Genomic DNA, 18,665 nt, shown 5'->3' on the forward strand with positions numbered 1-18,665 from the left:
TAATATGCATTTTTTTTAATTAAAATAGATTACTAGATAATTAATTATTGTGTTTAGGTTAATATATTTTTATTGGGTATGTTAAATAATTTTTTACTTAACGTGTTGAAAAAAATTCTTAATAGTTAATCTGTTAAAAAATTAATTAAAAATTGACACATGTTTTAATTGTCATAGAAAAAACTCACTAGAGTATGTTATAAATTAAGGAGGCTTGTAGGTCTAAATGTGTCAAAAAAATTAATTATTAATTTATTTGAAGAGATGTTTCATTGAGAATATTTAGATATAGTTTATTTATTATAATATTTCAATATGTTCAATTACAAGAAAAAAATCATTTATATATATATATATATATATATATATATATATATATATATATATATATATATATATATTAAATAAAGGAGGTTGTAGACTTGTAGGCGAAATGCTGACCGACTAAATTCTTAGTTTTAACAATATAGAACTATAGATTGTCAGGGTGCGTGGAAAGAAATTAACAAAATGTGAGGTGTTTTGATGATATTAATTTGAAAATATTAAAATTTCAACAAAAACCAGGAAAGTTGATTCATTTTCATACCTAAATATTAAGTTGTGTTCATTGGAAGGAATGTGATGGAGTGAGAATGAAATAAATTTATACTCTAAAATGGTGTTGACAGAAGAAATGTCTATAATTTTCATTTCTTCCATTATTTCATTCCTATTCTAACATGTGTTGGGAGGAATGTTCGTTTCATGCATCATGTTTTCTTACCATTTTTATCACAAAATTTTTAAATATATTCATGTTCACATTTAATCACTATCATATCATATTATCTTCTTTCTCTATAAATCTTTTATATAGTTTTCATTCCATGCATTCAGTCCCATTCAGAACAGTCCGGCCGCTTCACAAATTTTTTTAAAAAAATTCCAATTTTTCATTCGATCCAGTCCTGATCAATTTTGTATGCTTTTTAGATTTTGGTGCCGCGGTGATAAACTTATTTACCGGAACGAATGATAGAGAAAAAATGAAAAATAAGCTGCATATGCAAAATGCCAAGAAGTTCCTGTACACTGCTTTTGCCTTGTTGGGCCAAAATCAATATTAAGCCCACTTTAAAATTCAGCGTCCAAGGACCAAACATACCATTTTTTAATTTAAGCTACGTGGAGTCTTTAGTACTCCCTCCGTCCCTTCCATTTCTTTACACTTTCAGTACTGAGTATATGTACAAACTTAAAGTATATAGAATATAAATTCAGATCACAAAACACAAAAGAACGAATGCAAATGCAAGTTCTCAAGGATACCAACCAAAATGGGGCCAGTCCCCAGAAACCAACATTCAAATTGTACTTGGCCTTTGACATCCCTTACCACATTTGCATAATTCTAACAATCACTAGTAATATATCTGGCTTAAAACTGAAATGATCAAATATTTGAAAGTTTAAACTTTACAGACTGAACTGATCAAATATTTGATAAGGGAAAATCTATGATTTACAGCATCCTCGTCGATGCAGTTTTACAACAGTACTTTACCCAACTTAGTCTAAGTAACAAACTTGCTATAAAACTAGGTATATTAAGCAAACAAAACATGAACTAGAAAATTTAGCAACTGAACTACTTGCCGCAAATACTAGGGTTAAAAAGCTCTATAAAAATGTGAAGATATAGATCAGCAAGCAGGCTAGAGTACGCTTCAACTCTAGCCATACTATGAGCTTGTGGGTGTTTAGATCTTAATCCTCCATGCCGGTTTCGAAAACTGAAGTCAACTCAATTCAGCTGTTCTGCTGGGGGACCAAATTTACGACAAATGTTTCTGGTTGACCCGAATTTGACCCATCTGTTACAGGTACAACAAGTGCTGCTTGATTTGTTTCATTTGAGATGTCCATTGGTTCTGCTCCTGGAGGTCCAGATTCATCTACAATTTTGGTGGGAAGAGAAGGGTTTGTTTGATCTTTTGTTGGCAAATTAGAGACCAGTTGATCTATAGCGGGAGGAGCACTGCTTGTCTGATCTGTTATCAGCTGATTGGATTGATCTTTAACTGTAACTGCTGTCGGACAAGTGGGATGTTTCTGTTCTAGGTTTATCTCAGTATTTCCATATTCAGAGAGAAGATCCATGAACTCATTTAGCAAACGTTGTACTTTTCTGTTCGACGCCATTGCAGGAAGAATATCTTCTCTTAGCAGTTTGTGCTTTTTCAGACCCTGTAAAAGCCAGATAAGTTATTTCTCGTAAGTAATTTCGACATTAATTCAAAAAAGCACAATCTGATACTGACAAATCACACAAGCATGAGACTAAATTGGGGGGGGGGGGGGGGGGGGGGGGGGGGGTTGGGGTTGTTTACTAATTAAATGTCCATCAAACAAGCAGTTATTTCATATTATGAGTGTTCACAGATTTACCTCAGTAAAAAGTGCCAATCACCCCTCCCCCCAAGAAAAAGTTGAATATAACAATTAAACGGAGACAAGATTTTAAGAGTACTTTTTCTTCCTTCTGTTCTGTATAGAACAGTCCATACAACAGCAACCAGAAATAATTCCAAGTTGAAAACATGCACACAAGTTACGAGGATAATCTTTTTTGTTCAGTGAGCAGTTATCTAAACACTTTAGCAACTGAATTAATAGGCCATCTAAAGCAATGGAATTATGTATAGAACTTCAAGAATAGTACAGCCAAGAAAGAGAAAACTCACAAGAACACAAGGATCCCACGCTGGATTCTCTGGGTTGGAAGCTGTAGATTCAACCATCCCTGTTGGCGGTCCAAGAAAACTCTCACAAATTTCTCGTAATCGGGATTCATCTGCCTCCCTGTTACTCAAGCATAAATATCCACTTTAGTACAACACAAGCTGCGCCATTTGTATATTGGAACTATAGCTTTCTACACCTAATTTGCAACACCTTAATATAATCAAATTAAAAAGATAAAAATGCATTAACTAAGAGCCTTTTTGCCTGGGCTTTAAGCCCGGGGCTTAAAACCATTTTCCACTTTAAGCTGCGCCATCTGAAGATGTGTTATTCATATCAAACACTTTAATATAACACCAAATCAACCTCAATTAGTTAATAATTTGGCTTTAATCTGTCACCACAACTAATTTCTATATCCTAAGTCTCATAATTTAATGGCGATGAGCCGATGACTAAACAATATTTAGCTAGAAAAAAGAAAAAATTACCGAGCAATTAAACCACAAATAATTGAAGGAAGAACATCAGAACAACAAACCTTGCTAAAAAGCGTATGTAAGACAGAAGACACTGGCGATATTCGATTGGAGATTGCAATGCCTGCGCTGATGCCAATTGCACTTCCAAGTGAGCACGAGTCTGCACACCATCATCAGTCACCCTGAACCAACAAGCACGCCGAAGAAATAAGCACTTTAGCCTAAAAAATTTAATTGAGCAACCAGTATGACAATTGGTTGTATTCAGGACATCTAGTTTTTTACTTATCCTATAGGGGAAGGACTCATAAAAGTCACTGAGTTTTAAATATATATTTGGCATAAGGCATAACCACTTTATTGCAAATAGAAAAATATTTAAGTTTATAACATATAAAGAGCAAGTCATACTCCTTACAATTATTTAAAATGTTACATACCTACTCCAACCAGGTTTTCTAGCAGAGAACTTTCTGACATCCACCTGCAAGCCTGCCAATTCACCACTGTGACCCAATCCTAAATTACACGAGCTCGCAAAATTTGACGAGGAATAGCTGTCATCTGCAACCCTTAACCAACACATGAGGCTCATATCAAAGACGAAGGCATGACGTGTGGCTAACACCACAATCGGGAAACCAGATTTTGATAGCTTTGCAGATTTCACTTTAATCATGCCTGGAAACAAGATGGAAAGTAAATAGACACATCAAATTCACCTGCACAATATGTTGCATGTTGCTAACATGCAGGATTTGAGCCTATTAAAGGGTTTTTAGAACATACGTAATAAGTATAACTTATTCAACTTTTAAGCATGTTACATTACCTGCATCTTGACCAGAAGAAATTAGACCTGAAGTCATTAGTGATATTAGAGAATCATGAAGGAGACATTTCCTGTTAAACAGATCCCAGATATATAATGACCCCTTTCTTGTGACAAGCAACAATTTCCACGACTCGTCACAATCTATGAATACAGATGCAGATCCCACCATCATGGCCGGCATTGCACGTCTCCCGCATTTTGTGTAAACCTGTCCCACATAAGTGCAAAACAATTCAGAATATGCTCATCTATAACTTACATGATCTAAATAGAAACGGGCCAGCATCCCCCAGTAAATTAAAATTCTCAACTACTTGTCAGGGTCAGGCTAGGGGTCTTTCTGAATTAAACACGCCCAAACAGGTTGATACTGGTTTGTTATAGACACCTGTTTAATACACAAGTGTTCTTATAGACACCTATGTAACACACAAGTGTACACTTACAATAGGCAGAAGATTGTTGTGTTGCATATGCATAAAAAACAAGCCACTCTCGAATGGATGAACCAATGTTATTAAACTCGTGAGGCTCACCATCACATGGAGCCTAGGAAATGAGGCGCAAGGCGAGGTGTGCCTCATCCAAGTGAAGTGAATTATTTAAAAGATGAATTTATATATATGATCAAATTATGCAAAAGAAAAAAGAAACACAAACAACTACATGAAACTCAAAGAAAGCATTATTTAAACTCTAAAGTGCAACATTTATCAAATCGATGAACAAGAAATGATAAATCAATAATGTGAGTGTATGTGTGTGCAGTATATACATGACATATAATTATATAGTATGAACGACACACAAATAGGCTGAAAATTAGAGAAGAGAAAAGGTAGAGAACAGATCTTAAACTCGGCCTGAAATCGGCCAAACTCAGCCTGAATCAATAAGATTAGCATTATTGAAGAAAAGGTGGAAGTTTCAATGATTTGCTTTGATATTTTCAACCATAAATATATACATGCTTAATATTTAATTTTACTTTAAAATAAAAAAGAAGTAATTTAGATGTCGGCAAGTCAAACTATCTATCAGCAAAAGGAAAAAATTAGATATTTAACATATACCTGCAGGCATCCATCCTCACAGCCAACAGCCCAAAAGTTAGCATTTCCAGCGAGTACAGTGACCTTACTAGAAATTCTATCAGACCAAAGAGTTTGAGTCCTTTTACAAGTGATTTGTGTTTCATTTATCATACATGTAGTTCCAACCACAACCATGTCATTTGATGCATGTTCTTTTGGACAAGCCTCCAAGAAAATTTCACCTTCCTTGTCACGTATCTTAATCGAAAGATTACCACTGCCAGTAGCGGAACTTGAATTTTTTAAGATTCCGACCTGTTCAACATTCATGCTTCCTCCAGTACCAGCAGATACCGGAACCTTCTCGATTACCAGACTGTCACTAATAGCTGCCCTAGCAGTGACACCTGTGCGCTCCTTATTATCAGAGCTCCCCCCAACTGATCTCCTCACAGTAACTCCTTGGACAGCACTATCAGCATGTACAAACCCATTATTGTTGTTATTAATATTGTGTTCCGATGAATTCAAATTAAATTCAGAGGATTGAGCAACACTGCCCAATATATTTTCCTGCTGGGAGGGCATTCCAACAGCTTCTGGGATTATCCTCTTTCTACCATCTGGACGCCGATATTCCCTCTGTTTTACTGGACTAACAACCCTTGCAGAAGGTTTCGCCTTATTTATTGAATCACCACCTGATCCTAAATTTTTCTTTCCATTAATAGTCTGAGGTTTAGAAGAATTTGTAGCAATCCCCACACCAGCAGAAGTTTTCAAAGGCCTGTTGTTCTGCAGAACATCTGTAGCTAGTCTTTTGCCTGGGGTAAGTTTTGCTGATGCTGCTTCAAGCAACAATTGTGCAGGACTTTCTGCTAAGTTTGCCTGTCGGCCCCTGACATCACCATAACGATTTCGCTTTAACTCATCTAACTCGGTATCGCTTAGCTTGTGTCCAAATTCTTTTACCTCAAAATGGAAAATAGACACAGTACCATCAAGTGAACAAGCAAACAAAGTATACCCATCAGGACTCCTGGTACATGAACGTTATTAGTTAATTCAGAGCTAATGGAATCAAGAAGACTTGAAAAATATAATTCTATTCATGTTTGTAAGATCTTTTACAGTTTAATAGTGTGTTTACCAGGATAAATCTACAACACTCTGTGAAAAGAAATGCTTGGCCACAAAGAGAGGGCGAGGGCTCGCCGTCGTCCATACTGTAATGGTTCGATCCTGACTCCCTATTGCAATAATATTATATGGTTGTAATTCTTTATCCCCTGTCTTAGAAGAAGACCCATTCGTCCAGCCTATAGATGCAGCTTTTGCTTCATGAGAAGCAGATATATTCCTTCTAAACATTGAATGGTTGAACTTTACCACAATGATAGGGGCATTGTGACCCAAGAAGTCAAAAGTGGCTGACCACTCTCCTCTCTCTAGTACTGGTGCGGAATGCCTCGGTTTCTGGAAACCATGAGTAGTGGTAATAAAATGGCCACATGGTGACCACCCAAGGCGCCTAAAGAATGTAGATCCAAGCTGAAAATTTTGAAAAATCTGATTAGAGTGGGGAAAAAGGTAATAATATTAACTTTCACTAATCAGTCATTGACATACAGATTTACTCCAGTGTCCATCAGTCCTGTGAGCAAGACTCCAATCACTTGTTCGCCAAATGATGACAGTTTTATCATCTGATTGACTAGCTATGAAAGAACCTATAGGATCCCAGGTAACTCCTTTAACTAAACTGGAGTGACCCCTAAGAACAGCAGTGCATATGCCATTGCTCATATTCCATACATGAATAGTATTATCCAAGCTCCCACTAACCAACGTCGAGTCATCAGGAGACCAATTAAGATCCACCTACTTTACGCATGGTAAATAAGATTTCTCTGGTTAGACAAGTACATAGTTGAACACAGCTATTTAAATTGAATCATAATTTATTTATTTTAAATTGTAATGTTTGATGCTTAAAACATTTATAAAAATATGAAGTAAAAAAATCTTAGACCACTTATATATATATATATATAGATAGATAGACAAGTACGCTCGCACACACATATCTAAATCAATCTCATTACCACATCCGCTGTGTGTCCCCTCAAAGTCATGGCCACCTTCCAATTCTCCACATCTGGAGGTTCCCCGCTGCCAAATTCAGTAGTTCCTGAACCAGGCTTCCTCTCGTGAATCATTATTACCTGATCGTCAGACCCAGATGCAATAAACCGGCCATGCTTCGCCCACCTAACACAGTTTACTGATCCAAAATGATCACGAAGAGTAGCAAGAAGTTGTGAAATTGATCCTTCATCAGGCAATTCTCTTGTAACAGCTTTTGCATTCCAAATACGGACCTGCACAAAAGCACGTGCACACACCCGCAAAATTTTAAAAGAAACATTTGAACTCGCAGGGTCAGACAGTTTTCCAAGTGGATCCCTGCCGATAGTTTTAGTGAACCACCAATAAATATTTTAACATATCCATACAAACTCTTAAATTAGTATAAAATTCCAAAATGTTATAACACAAAGCTCAGGTGGAGCTAGCAATCAACCTTGTAAAAAAGGACCCCGTAAAGCGATTAGCATTCAGCTTGGATCGACATATTCAAGGCAGTTCTATTTAAGGAATCACAAACATATGATAAACCTGCCTTGAATATACAGACATACACATATAAACTACTTCCTCTGTCCCATAATCAGTTGCTCCTTTCCCGCATTTAAGATGTATAAAGAAGATAATTCCACATCATGTTTTCACGATTTTCTTTCTTAGTACAAAAGTTAAAGATTCAAATTTTTATGAATAACAAAGAAAATTTTAGAATTATTATGTGCACACAGATGCTGGAATACGTCAAAAAGTGAAAGAGGCAATAATTATATGACGTAGGGAGTACTAATTTAGTAACCATTTTAAACTTGCTTCATCAAACTGCTGAGATGGAGGGACTACCTACACGGGTTACAAAATTTAAAGCCCGAAAAGCCAATCACTAAAAAGTAATCCCCATTACAAAATTTTGTCCATGCACAAGCAAAATTACAATATTTTGTCAAGTAGCATTTATTTTAGGAATCACAGTCGCTATATAATGACATCCTTTAATACTTCAACATACCCATCTATACTACGTACTACATTAGCACATATATTAAGGTTGCCTTGTCATAAAGAACAGTCTGAGAGACTGCCATCAAGATTACTGCAACAGGAACCCGAAATGCCAAATTAATTCAATTCAATAATAACAGTCATTGCTGGCACTAGTTTTTTCGGCATGCGCACACACATTACGATATTCTGCAAAGCAGCTTCTATTTTAGAAATCACAAAGAACGGGTATCGAAACTCCTTATCCTACTTTAACATACCCATGCACACTACTAACTAGTACAATTTTCAAGATTGCTTCATCATAAAGCTAAAGACCAGGGGACTAGCAACCTGAATTATAACAAAAGAAAACCGAAAAAGAATTGTAGTTCAATTCAATTATTAGTACCAACATTACAAGTTTTTGCCCATACATATAAAAACACACACAGGCAATACAATACACGCACATAAGACATATATACCCAATTCTTGTTTCGAAAAAAGAAGAGGCAGCTATACCTTATGATCACCACCACCAGTAGCAAATCTCAGCCCACCAGGCTCAACATCAATGGTGAAAATCTGCAAGCCCTCATGCCTAATCCAACTGGGTCTATCTGCAATCATCTTCAATTCTTGAATTCACCTAGAAGCCCAAAAACCCACAAAATAAAAACCCAAGAAAAGCCCTAATTAGGGTTAGTCCTGCAAAAAGAACCCAATTTAAGAAAAACCCAGATTAAAGATAGCAACTTTTTAGTGAAAGAGTGAAGTTTAAGAAGAAAACCAAGTAAAAAAGGGAGAAAAATGAAAAAAATAGAGAAAGTAACGGTCAAAATCTAAAGAAAGAGTTGAAAAGGGGGAAAAGAAGAGAAGGAGAGGAAACATGAGATGTTTTGTTAATGTTAAAACAAAAGTACGAGAAGAGGGTAAGAAAGAAAGATTGATACCTAGGGTAAACTTGCAAGATAGTGATTTTTTACACTACTTGGTTGTGTCTATTGTTGTAGTATTTATAGGACCTACACTACACATACACATTGTTAGAATGTATGGATCTTAAGCAAAAAAGAAAAGTTTATGGGCTTTATTTTAGTCCAACTAAAAATTATTTTGAAAAATAAAAATTCGAAGTTTTTTTGGTTAAATTTGAAAATTTGAAGATGATTTATGTTTCTAATATTTTTATCGTTATATTGTTGTGCTTTCTCATTTTTTCAGTTTAGAATTACTTAGAAATTTAGTTAAGGGTAAATATCAATGTATTATAGATAGGCCTAAACACAATTAATGTGTTCTAAATAGGCGGAAAAACAATTGAAATTGAGAAGTTTGGGCTAGTGTCCATTGGGCTTCTCGTTTTTTAATATGGCATGTTGAAAGCTTAATTTTACTCTCTTGAATATAAGAGAATTGTACAGAAGAAGCCTCCTACTAGCTACAAGGACAGAATAGAATTTTTTGAGTTAATCTCCATCCAACGATTCTTTATTATTTGTGGCTATCTTACTGATCTACTTTGTGAGTAGTTGGACTATTAAAACAAAGATGGCAAAATGGTAATGATGAATCAACTGTCAAGCATTGGTTTTACTATGAAATATATTAACTGCTTGATAGTCCGCTTTTGTTTTTGACAAGATTCGAATCTGTTACTTCTTTAAACAACAAGATTTCATATATCTATACTAGGATATTAATAACAAATCTATCATCTCCAGATGCTTATGCAGTAAAATTGTTCATGTCAATGACTTCCATTGCAGCACTTGTAAGGCTTACATTATGTTCTTGAAACCTTAAGCTGATAAGGTACATTGCACCAGTAGAATTTACACCAAATATGATCCAGATTTGAAAAATATACTGATGGGCCTTTCGAAGATAAACAACTTCACATAGACAGGAATGAACTTCATATTATCTTGGAGACGTGAATTGATGGATTGTTAGCCAGTAAGGTTCTTTGGACAACTAGAATTAGCAACATTGCGGCCAGAGAAAACAAATAGCGTTGTTGAAAATCAAGTGGCGTATTAGTCCAGGATCTCGTGCTGCAACAGCGTGCCCAAAGCTGTGGCATCTGAAGCATTTGAAAATTTTCTGATGAAATTGCGAGAATTAGCAACCGTTGCTGCTGCAGGAAAAAGCATTATATAGTAGAAGTAGGCAAGGAAGTAACAGATATAGTCATGTTTGAGTTCAAGAACATACCTGAAGTCATTATTGTAAATTTTTATTTCTGCTGGACTCTGGAAAGATTGACAAGATTCTATGATGACTGCGATTGCAGAGTAAAGAATTGCATCATTCTAGCTTGCTTGGATTATATCAGGAGCCAGGCTGTTGGGGCCTATTGAAGACTTTACTATCTTGGAGGATGGTTTTATATACAAGGACCATCCGTGTTTTGGAGATTCTAGAAATCAAATGCCTGTACTGGGTAGTGTTTAAACTCTAGAAACTTTGTTAGCTTCAACAATCCCCGTGACCATATATGCGTTCTTGCAGCTGATCAATGATGAATATCTCAACAGTTTTTTAGCCCTCCCATTCAGCAGCTTAGTCCATATTTCCAATGCACACACTGCAATCACCTTGAAAAAGGGGATAAACTCCAGAGTTTTGTTTAGGCAAAGCTGCTAGCCTGATACAAGCGGACTAAAAAATTTGCGGCTTTGAACATATAGACATGTTGTATCATGAGAAAGGCTTTTAAGGTACAAGATAAAAGAGTTTTTGAAGTTTTAGTTAACTTATTAATAAGAGATGATACCTTGCATTTTGTTGGAGAATTCCAGGGAATGCTGCAGCACTTTCCAGCTCTTCAACTACATGAACTCCATAAATTTGGAGGATGTACACCCGATATAGCAATGAATTTTTAGCAGTAATCATGAATATTTAATTCTATAATTGTGTATCACAAGCGGAAAAAGAAATGTATATGGAAATTTGGTTTGATTTTTTTTTTTAGTGAACTATTATGATTCACAAGGGAAACACATGATATATCTCCTAGTTTGATACTTTCAACTTGGTTACTATGCAAGGAACTATCAGGATTGGGATTCCCTTGGTGGTGTTATTTATATAATAGTTAGATTTGAATGTAATATTTCCGCTACTTTAAACCTGCAAATGTTTGGGAAGGTGTTAAATTCATATAAGTTTCATGTCTAGTTCGTGGAATAAACTTGTTGGCCAGTACAATTCTTCAGATGGCTAGAATCAGCGCTATTTCTGCCAGAGGAAATCAACAGCGTCGTTGACAGTAAAGTCAGATATTAGTACTCAGTTTAGTGCAGCAACTGCACTTATGTGCCTGAAGCTGTGCCTTCTGTAGCATTAAAATAAATTCCAATGAAACTGTGTGAGTTATCAAGTACTGCTGCTGCAAGAAGTATCTGAATTTCAAACATACCTGAGCCATTTTGTGAAGTTCACTATTGCTGAACTACGATAAGAACACAAGATTTAAGATGGATGCTATTGCAGAGATTTGTGGCACACAGTCAAAACGTGTAATACATCAGCCACTGACTGTCCATCAGCAGCATCAATTGCTAATGGAGACCATACATTCAAAATTTCGATTCCTGCTGCTGTTTATATAAGGCTAGTTTTCAAATTTAAAAGGCGTCTTTTGTATGTTGTTATACTAAGAAAGAAATATTAGTTCTTTAGTTTGAAAAAAAAATCTGAAACTAAAGAATTGCATTGTTTTAACTTACTTTGATTACCATATCCTTGGCTGGTTTTATCAAAAGATTTACCATCTTTTGGAAATTCTAGCAATCGGATTCCTGTTAGTTATAACTAAAGATTGGAACCACAGTTATATATTTCTTGACAGAGTTATAAGTTAGTAAGTTATAAGTTACAAAGTTGAAACGCGTTTTATAATTTACAGAGATAATTTTAGAACCGTGCAGCGTTTCAACTCTATAACTCATGTTACTAGAGTTGGTATAAACATAGCTTGTGAGTTCTATCAGATCTGTTCCAACAATCACCTTCAGCTTTGTGTCCATGAATGCATTTTTGCAGCGAATGCCAAACACCTTCACGTTCTCTTACAGGAAGATCTTTTGTTGTTCTCATATAGGTAGCTTATTCATAGAACGCATCAAGTCATCAGTTAATCACCTTGACAAAGTCATTAGTTAATCACCTTGAGAAAGGATCTAGAGTATTCTGTCGGCAGATATAACAGAAGCGGCCAATAAAATTCGGGTGTTGGTTCTCACAGTCACAATTTTCAATAAAATGATATCAAATATCGCTGTCGAAGAAGAAGGCCCCGACCTACCATTTTACAATTCAAAATGCTAGATCGTGCGGCGTTTATCATTGCTACACGATTTAACGTTTTAAACCATAACGATATTTCATGTAGCCTTGTATTTCTAAAACGCGAGATCGTGTCACATTTTGTAGTATTTTCAGACCAAAACGCAATTCTATATAGTTTTTCCTTTCAAAAATGAAAATATTTTTGAGCCATTTCGCCCAACTCCATTATTTCCGGCATTACTCGTGGATTTTGTGAGATCCGCGACCTTTTCACATAAAATTCACGACGGAACATATAAACATGTTGCGCCATGAGAAAGGGCTTATAAAAGTGAAAAGGAAGAAGAGATTTCATGTTTTTGGCTAAATTTAAAAAAGAATTAGTTAGAATTATGTTAAAATTTTATAAGTTATGTGCTTTTTCTGATACAAAGAATCACATAAGCATAAATTTATTTATTTTTATCTTTTCTTGCTTCAGCCTCGGGGTTCAAAGGCGCTTATTTTTTTCCAAGCAAACAAGCAGAAGCCCACTTATATTAGAAAGAAGACCGGGAACCGTCTATCCAAACTCCCACGATATTTACGAGTTAGATACCTTGTAGTGAGGGAGTATCTTTTTTTTAAAAAAAAAAAATTCGGGAAAAAAACTTGTAAAGCTATGTTTTCAATGCATTTTAAAATATATTCAGAAACTCAAAGTCACAAGTAATTTGGTATGGAGTAGAAAAAAAATTAGATTGATTTTCATTGAAGCTCTTATTCAAGGAACAATTTATATTTGAGTTTTTTTTGTTTTTTGACAGGATACATTTGAGGTTACTATTCAGAGTATATCAAACCTCTACAAGTGTTAGGAAAACTCTAAGCTTCGAAGATGTACATCAACAATTATATGAGACTATGAGAGCTGATTTGCAAATGATTGTTACTTGAAACAAAATAAAGGTAAAATATATCAACAATCAAATCGGCTTAAGATGATCAAGTGCTTGGTCAACTATAGAGATTAGCATAAATTCATCAGATTCAACAACACCAACTGCAACGCTTTTTTACAGTGATAAAACAAGCACATGGGGAAGAGTTAAATACAACTTGGAATCCCTCCCTCTAGGCAGAATCATAAAATGCAAAGTCGCAGATGCCTCATAGTATACCTCTGCTTGAGGAAAGCTTTTGGTAGATGTCCCAAAATCCAGTAAAATGGATGAAATTATAACTTACATAAGATATATCTTCTATTCCACCAACTTTTTGATTTCTTCAACCTCTGTGATTACATATGTTGGTGTGATTCAGCTGCTCAGCCTTCCTCCCCAAACTCTGTAGTGAATCTCTCATGTACATCAAGGTCAGATTTGCTCACCGTAGGCCTCTGCCTAGCAAGGACCTTATCAAAATCTGTTCTTGATATAGGAGGTGGAACAATCTGCAAATACATATATATCAGTAAGACATGATACATCAACAGCATAATCTAGAAAGATGGAAATTATGATTCAATACATCCCCCACTTTATTTGGTCACAGAGGGGTAATTTTTATTTCCATCAGTTCAGGACCAAATGAAAAATAATGTTCATCTGCCTTTTCAAACGACTTAACTGACACAAAACTTGATTCTATATAATATTCGATACACTCAGGCATATCAAAGTATAGGCAGGCACTAATGTATTCGCTACGCAGATAGAAAAATAATACCTTTGCAGCAAGTCCTCGGGCAGCAAGATCCTGCATTGTTGTTTGAACAGCGCCCCGCTGCTTTGGTCCACATGGTACCCAAGTACCATCATTTAATCCAACGAAAAACATGGCATCTTGGGTTTTCCGAACAGGTTCAAAGAGGACATCTTTGACCTTCTCACAAAAAGAGGATAAATATACAGAAATTTAAATAAAATGCGAGCAAAGGTCAACTATACAAAAGGATTAACTTTGTTAGGTTCCATGCTTACACAAACTGAGATATCAGAACCAGAAAACCCTTCTGTTTTATGACCCAAGATTTCGAAATCACTTTCTGTCAAATCATGGGGGGTATCTCCCAAATGCACCTGATTATGTACATAACGTCACAATCAACTAGATAGCAGAACGTAAAAACTTGCTTTTTGGAAAGAACTTTACAAAGAAGTCCCTTTACCTTGAACATGTGTTGTCGTGCTTTTCCTTCTGGAAGGGGAATGTATATACGTTTGTCAAATCTTCGCCTAATAGCCTGTAAACTGCTCAGTTACAAAAAGTACTATGATAAAGATATTCTAGAAAGCCAAACTTCGCAAAGAGCCACCATACCTGGTCCAAAGCATAGGGTGTATTTGTAGCTGCAAGAACAAGGACTTTCTCATCATTTGTCCCAACACCCTGAAAAACGTGTCCAGAGCAACTTAACTTTAAAAAAACAAAACATGCAAAATAGACTCATTCACAGAAATAATGAATTAGCAGTGGCAACCACTTCGGTAAATCTTATTAACAGGTCTTTTTAGAGAGTATTTGCAGTAAATTTCAACATAAGACGGTTAAACATTTAATTGTTACTTAAATACCTGCATTTGCACAAGAAGTTCAGTTTTAATGCGTCTGGAAGCTTCACTTTCATTGCCTTCTCCACGTTGCCCACACAAAGAATCTATTTCATCAATAAAGATGATAGAAGGAGCACTATCACGAGCCATTTGGAAAAGATTTGATACTAATTTCTCACTTTCACCCATCCACTTAGAAACCAGATCCGAAGAAGAAATACTGCACTAAGGAAGCAGTTGGCACTTGCCAACTTAATGGATTAAGTTGATGTACAACATAAAAGTTGTTTCTACAAGAGAGATAGATCTACATTGACAGTCATAACAAACCAAATTACTTGTCATAATGTTGCATCATTACAGAGAGATAAATAAAGTTACAGAAGGCTAAAGCAAGCAATCCTAGACAGATAATATAGATTTATTAGTATTTGTAGGTCTCCTATTATGCAGCACATCCCTTCACTACTAACAAGCCTACGAGGCTTTAAAAAAAATAGCATTATACACTTCCAATTTTTTTTAAGATGACCTTTATAACCCCTAGCTTTTTAAGCTTAATACCCATTCAAGTATTTGAACGACACTTAATAAATGCGGTATTCGTGTTGGTTGCTAATCACAAAATATACTAAACCATACATCATAACATGATTTAAGATATCGGATTTACCACAAGGGTTGCACAGTTGGCACTTTAATGGACAAACACTAGAATCATGGCTAGATAGTATTGTAATTGTTTAAGTACCTCTTTTTTTTTTTTCTATCTAAAAACTGTGATAGGTGACGTCCAGTTAGTTTCACAAAAACTTCCATTAAAAATAGTCCGCATGGATAATGCACATATTTATCATTTCTAAGAAACAGATAACAAACAAGTCACAATTCTTCATTTACCATAAGTAAGCTAAATTACATACCTGAAAAATGTAGAATCTGCTTCAGTTGCAACAGCCTTAGCTAAGTATGACTTCCCAGTTCCAGGAGGCCCGTATAAAAGAAAAGCTCTCCATGGCCTTCTTTTTCCTAAAAAAAGTATTTGAATCAAAAATGTAAATTTACATCCAGAATAGATCAATTGATCAAACACAAAATATCTCAAATCATTATTGTCGATCGTACATCAAATAAAGCTTAAAATCCTAGAACATTCTGATTTGTCCCTCTGGTAGAAGGGTCCTGGGCTACTAGATAAATAACTGATCTCACTACTTTTTGAAGTTGATACAGTACAAAGCATAAAGCTAGCTTGATATAACCAGTTGCATAGTTTATTGGACTAGATAAAGAGAATTATAACAGATATCTTAACCAAACAAAGACTTCCAAGACCGTAGTTAACAGTTACCATGTAGATTACGAATTCGTGAAATGTGCATCGCAGTATACATCTACATGGAAAACAACAAAGCACGGATGAAAAAGATAAGACGTCCTTACTTGACAAAGACAGAAACACCCTATATCTTCTCATTGAATCATGTAGGCTAATACAGTAGACAACAGAAAATAATTAAAGCATAAAATTCACCCGCGACCCCACCTCATATCAAATAAAGATTCGGTAATGGAAAACTGCTATCTTTCTAATAAATAAAATCAAGATTCGGTAATGGGAAGTTAAAGATTTAACGAGATATCACATTCCTACATGATCCAATGAGCAATGAGTAGCATTTCCATTCTGAAGAAGTAAAGATGAACATCAGTCCGACTTCGTTTTGTCAAGTAAAGTTCAACTTTTTCCCCTATGGTCATTATTATTTACTCGTTTTACCATTAAAAAAGGTTAGTGGCGGAGATTGTTGATTGCTTGCCTCCAATGTCCATCTAAGCACCTCTTACGTTTCCATAAGCAATATTGAGAATATTAGTACAGAAATCACATACAAAACAAATAATGACACCCTCAAACATCATCAAACACATAGAGCAACCTAAATTTCAAACTTCAACAATTTAACAATCCATCGAAAACCATATACCACTTAGGCAGCCATTATCTATAAGCACAATCAACTCAACTAACTCAAAACAAAGCAACACTAATAGTAACAAGAAAACATCCACATTCAATCCAACACCACTCAAACAACCAACATTACCCGTAAAAAACTGCGGGAACTTAACAGGCAAAATAACCGCCTCCTGCAACGCCTGCTTCGCACTTTCCAACCCCGCAACATCATTCCACTTAACATTCGGTTTCTCCCTAATAATCGCAGAATTCAACCCCGCTCTCAGCTTCACCTGCTCCGGATCCTCCCCCTCCCCATTCCCCCCTTCCCCACCTCCCCCTTTCGCTTTCGGCTTCGCCACCACTGACCCATTTCCCCCATCCCCACCCCCATTCTGACCCGACCCGTTTCCGCCATCATCAAGAACCGCCCGAATCTCCTCCGCCCGACGCAAATACTCGGTGAATTTCGCCGTAATAGCCTCCTTGATCTTGGGATTCTTCTCGTATTTGAGATGGGTCTTGAAGTATTCGAGAGCGTTCATGTATAAAGGGAAGGCCTTGGCGTAATTGCCGGCATTGTCTTCTTGCACGGCTTGTTTTACGTACTCGATTGCTTGCTCTTTGAAGTTGCTGTACATGATTTGTGAGTTACGATTTGGGGAAGATTTGAAATTAGGGTTTTGAGGGATGTGAATTGTAAATGATGGGGTTTGATTTCAATAGGAGTCAAAATGCGCATCTGAAACTACCGTTTTTTGTTTTACGTTCAGTTTGAAATTTTTTATTTCTTTACATAAAAAGGATTTTTATCTAAAGAATTTTTTATTTAATCAAAAAATATGTTACGAAAATTTAGATAGAAAATATTAACAATATATAAGAAAAATGAAATTCCTGAATCATCAATCGATATCAATCAAACAAACGATGGCGTTGAGATGAAGTCTCTCAGAAATCTCCATTATATTTTCTAAATTTTCTGAAATTTTTTCTATAAATCAGAAATTTTTCTATAAATTAAAAGTTTTAAATAAAATTGAAATATCATTGATAAAATATTTTTTAAAAAATCAATCAATTTCTTCAAATAAATTAGAGATTTTCAAAACACTCGTCTCCTTTATTCTATACAAAATTCCTTAACTTCATAAGTCTAGGTAGGAGTACTCTGATTTCTTGAATATCTTTTTAGATTCATTTTCATTTGTATCCGATTACATTACTAATTGTTTAATTATCTGTTCAATGCGACTGTTTAGATAGATGATGTGTATGGTTTTTTTATTATTGAATTATGTCATTTATCAAAAAAAAATGAAAAGAGAGAGTTTATACATGCATAAAAGAAGAAAAGTCTGAATCAAGTCAACTAACTAAGAGCAAGTCCAAGAGTATCCTAATTGATGCATTAAATATAATATAAAAAATTATGTGCTAATGATTTAGGACATATTTAACTAACTTCAACTCCAACAATATGCCTTATTCTCATTACATATTGAATATTTTATTATTAAAAATTTTCTTTCATCATTAAAAGACAATAAAAGGAAGAGAGAAAGAGAGAGTGGGTAATATTTTATTATAAAATCTAGAATATGACAAACAAAAATGTGTCTAAAAAATAAGACTTGAAGAGCAGAATTAAGATATCATACGAGG

At 35.2% G+C, this 18,665-nt stretch overlaps 2 protein-coding genes across 4 annotated transcripts; both read right to left on the minus strand.

The window, feature by feature from the left end:
• Window positions 1–1,420: 1,420 nt before the first annotated feature.
• Window positions 1,421–9,241, minus strand: LOC108214926 (protein HIRA). Of its 3 annotated transcripts, XM_017387178.2 has the most exons (11): window positions 9,161–9,241; window positions 8,730–8,915; window positions 7,184–7,459; window positions 6,708–6,959; window positions 6,229–6,629; window positions 5,118–6,117; window positions 4,042–4,252; window positions 3,650–3,890; window positions 3,269–3,391; window positions 2,727–2,844; window positions 1,421–2,229 (listed from the first exon to the last, which is right to left on the minus strand). In XM_017387178.2, the coding sequence occupies exons 2-11, from the start codon at window positions 8,835–8,837 to the stop codon at window positions 1,792–1,794; spliced, it is 3,168 nt and encodes a 1,055-aa protein (XP_017242667.1). In that variant the 5' UTR covers window positions 8,838–8,915; window positions 9,161–9,241; the 3' UTR covers window positions 1,421–1,791. The 3 variants fall into 3 exon arrangements, with proteins under 3 accessions (XP_017242667.1, XP_063945790.1, XP_017242668.1); XM_064089720.1 differs by lacking the exon at window positions 9,161–9,241 and having other exon boundaries at window positions 8,730–8,982; XM_017387179.2 differs by lacking the exons at window positions 8,730–8,915; window positions 9,161–9,241 and having other exon boundaries at window positions 6,708–6,962; window positions 7,184–7,325.
• Window positions 9,242–13,462: 4,221 nt separating this feature from the next.
• LOC108214489 (protein SUPPRESSOR OF K(+) TRANSPORT GROWTH DEFECT 1) lies at window positions 13,463–17,761 on the minus strand. Its single transcript, XM_017386499.2, has 8 exons — window positions 17,149–17,761; window positions 15,964–16,069; window positions 15,062–15,260; window positions 14,808–14,876; window positions 14,656–14,730; window positions 14,468–14,566; window positions 14,214–14,369; window positions 13,463–13,938 (listed from the first exon to the last, which is right to left on the minus strand). Exons 1-8 carry the CDS (start codon window positions 17,639–17,641, stop codon window positions 13,813–13,815), a joined length of 1,323 nt encoding a protein of 440 aa, XP_017241988.1. The 5' UTR covers window positions 17,642–17,761; the 3' UTR covers window positions 13,463–13,812.
• Between the last annotated feature and the right edge of the window lie 904 nt (window positions 17,762–18,665).

This window comes from Daucus carota, chromosome 3 (genome assembly GCF_001625215.2).
Source record: "Daucus carota subsp. sativus chromosome 3, DH1 v3.0, whole genome shotgun sequence".
Lineage (NCBI taxonomy): Eukaryota > Viridiplantae > Streptophyta > Magnoliopsida > Apiales > Apiaceae > Daucus > Daucus carota.

What these genes read in the sequence shown, in the direction of transcription:
- LOC108214489 (XM_017386499.2), bottom strand. Translation starts at nt 17,641, where the DNA reads ATGTACAGCAACTTCAAAGAGCAAGCAATCGAGTACGTAAAACAAGCC. An exon ending in GTTCTGATATCTCAGTTTGT is followed by an intron (nt 14,370 to 14,467) that starts GTAAGCATGGAA and finishes TTTTGTGAGAAG; the next exon opens with GTCAAAGATGTCCTCTTTGA. An exon ending in CCCGAGGACTTGCTGCAAAG is followed by an intron (nt 13,939 to 14,213) that starts GTATTATTTTTC and finishes ATGTATTTGCAG; the next exon opens with ATTGTTCCACCTCCTATATC.
- LOC108214926 (XM_017387178.2), bottom strand. Translation starts at nt 8,837, where the DNA reads ATGATTGCAGATAGACCCAGTTGGATTAGGCATGAGGGCTTGCAGATT. An exon ending in GTGAGGATGGATGCCTGCAG is followed by an intron (nt 4,253 to 5,117) that starts GTATATGTTAAA and finishes TATGTGGGACAG; the next exon opens with GTTTACACAAAATGCGGGAG. An exon ending in TACATACGCTTTTTAGCAAG is followed by an intron (nt 2,845 to 3,268) that starts GTTTGTTGTTCT and finishes CTTGAGTAACAG; the next exon opens with GGAGGCAGATGAATCCCGAT.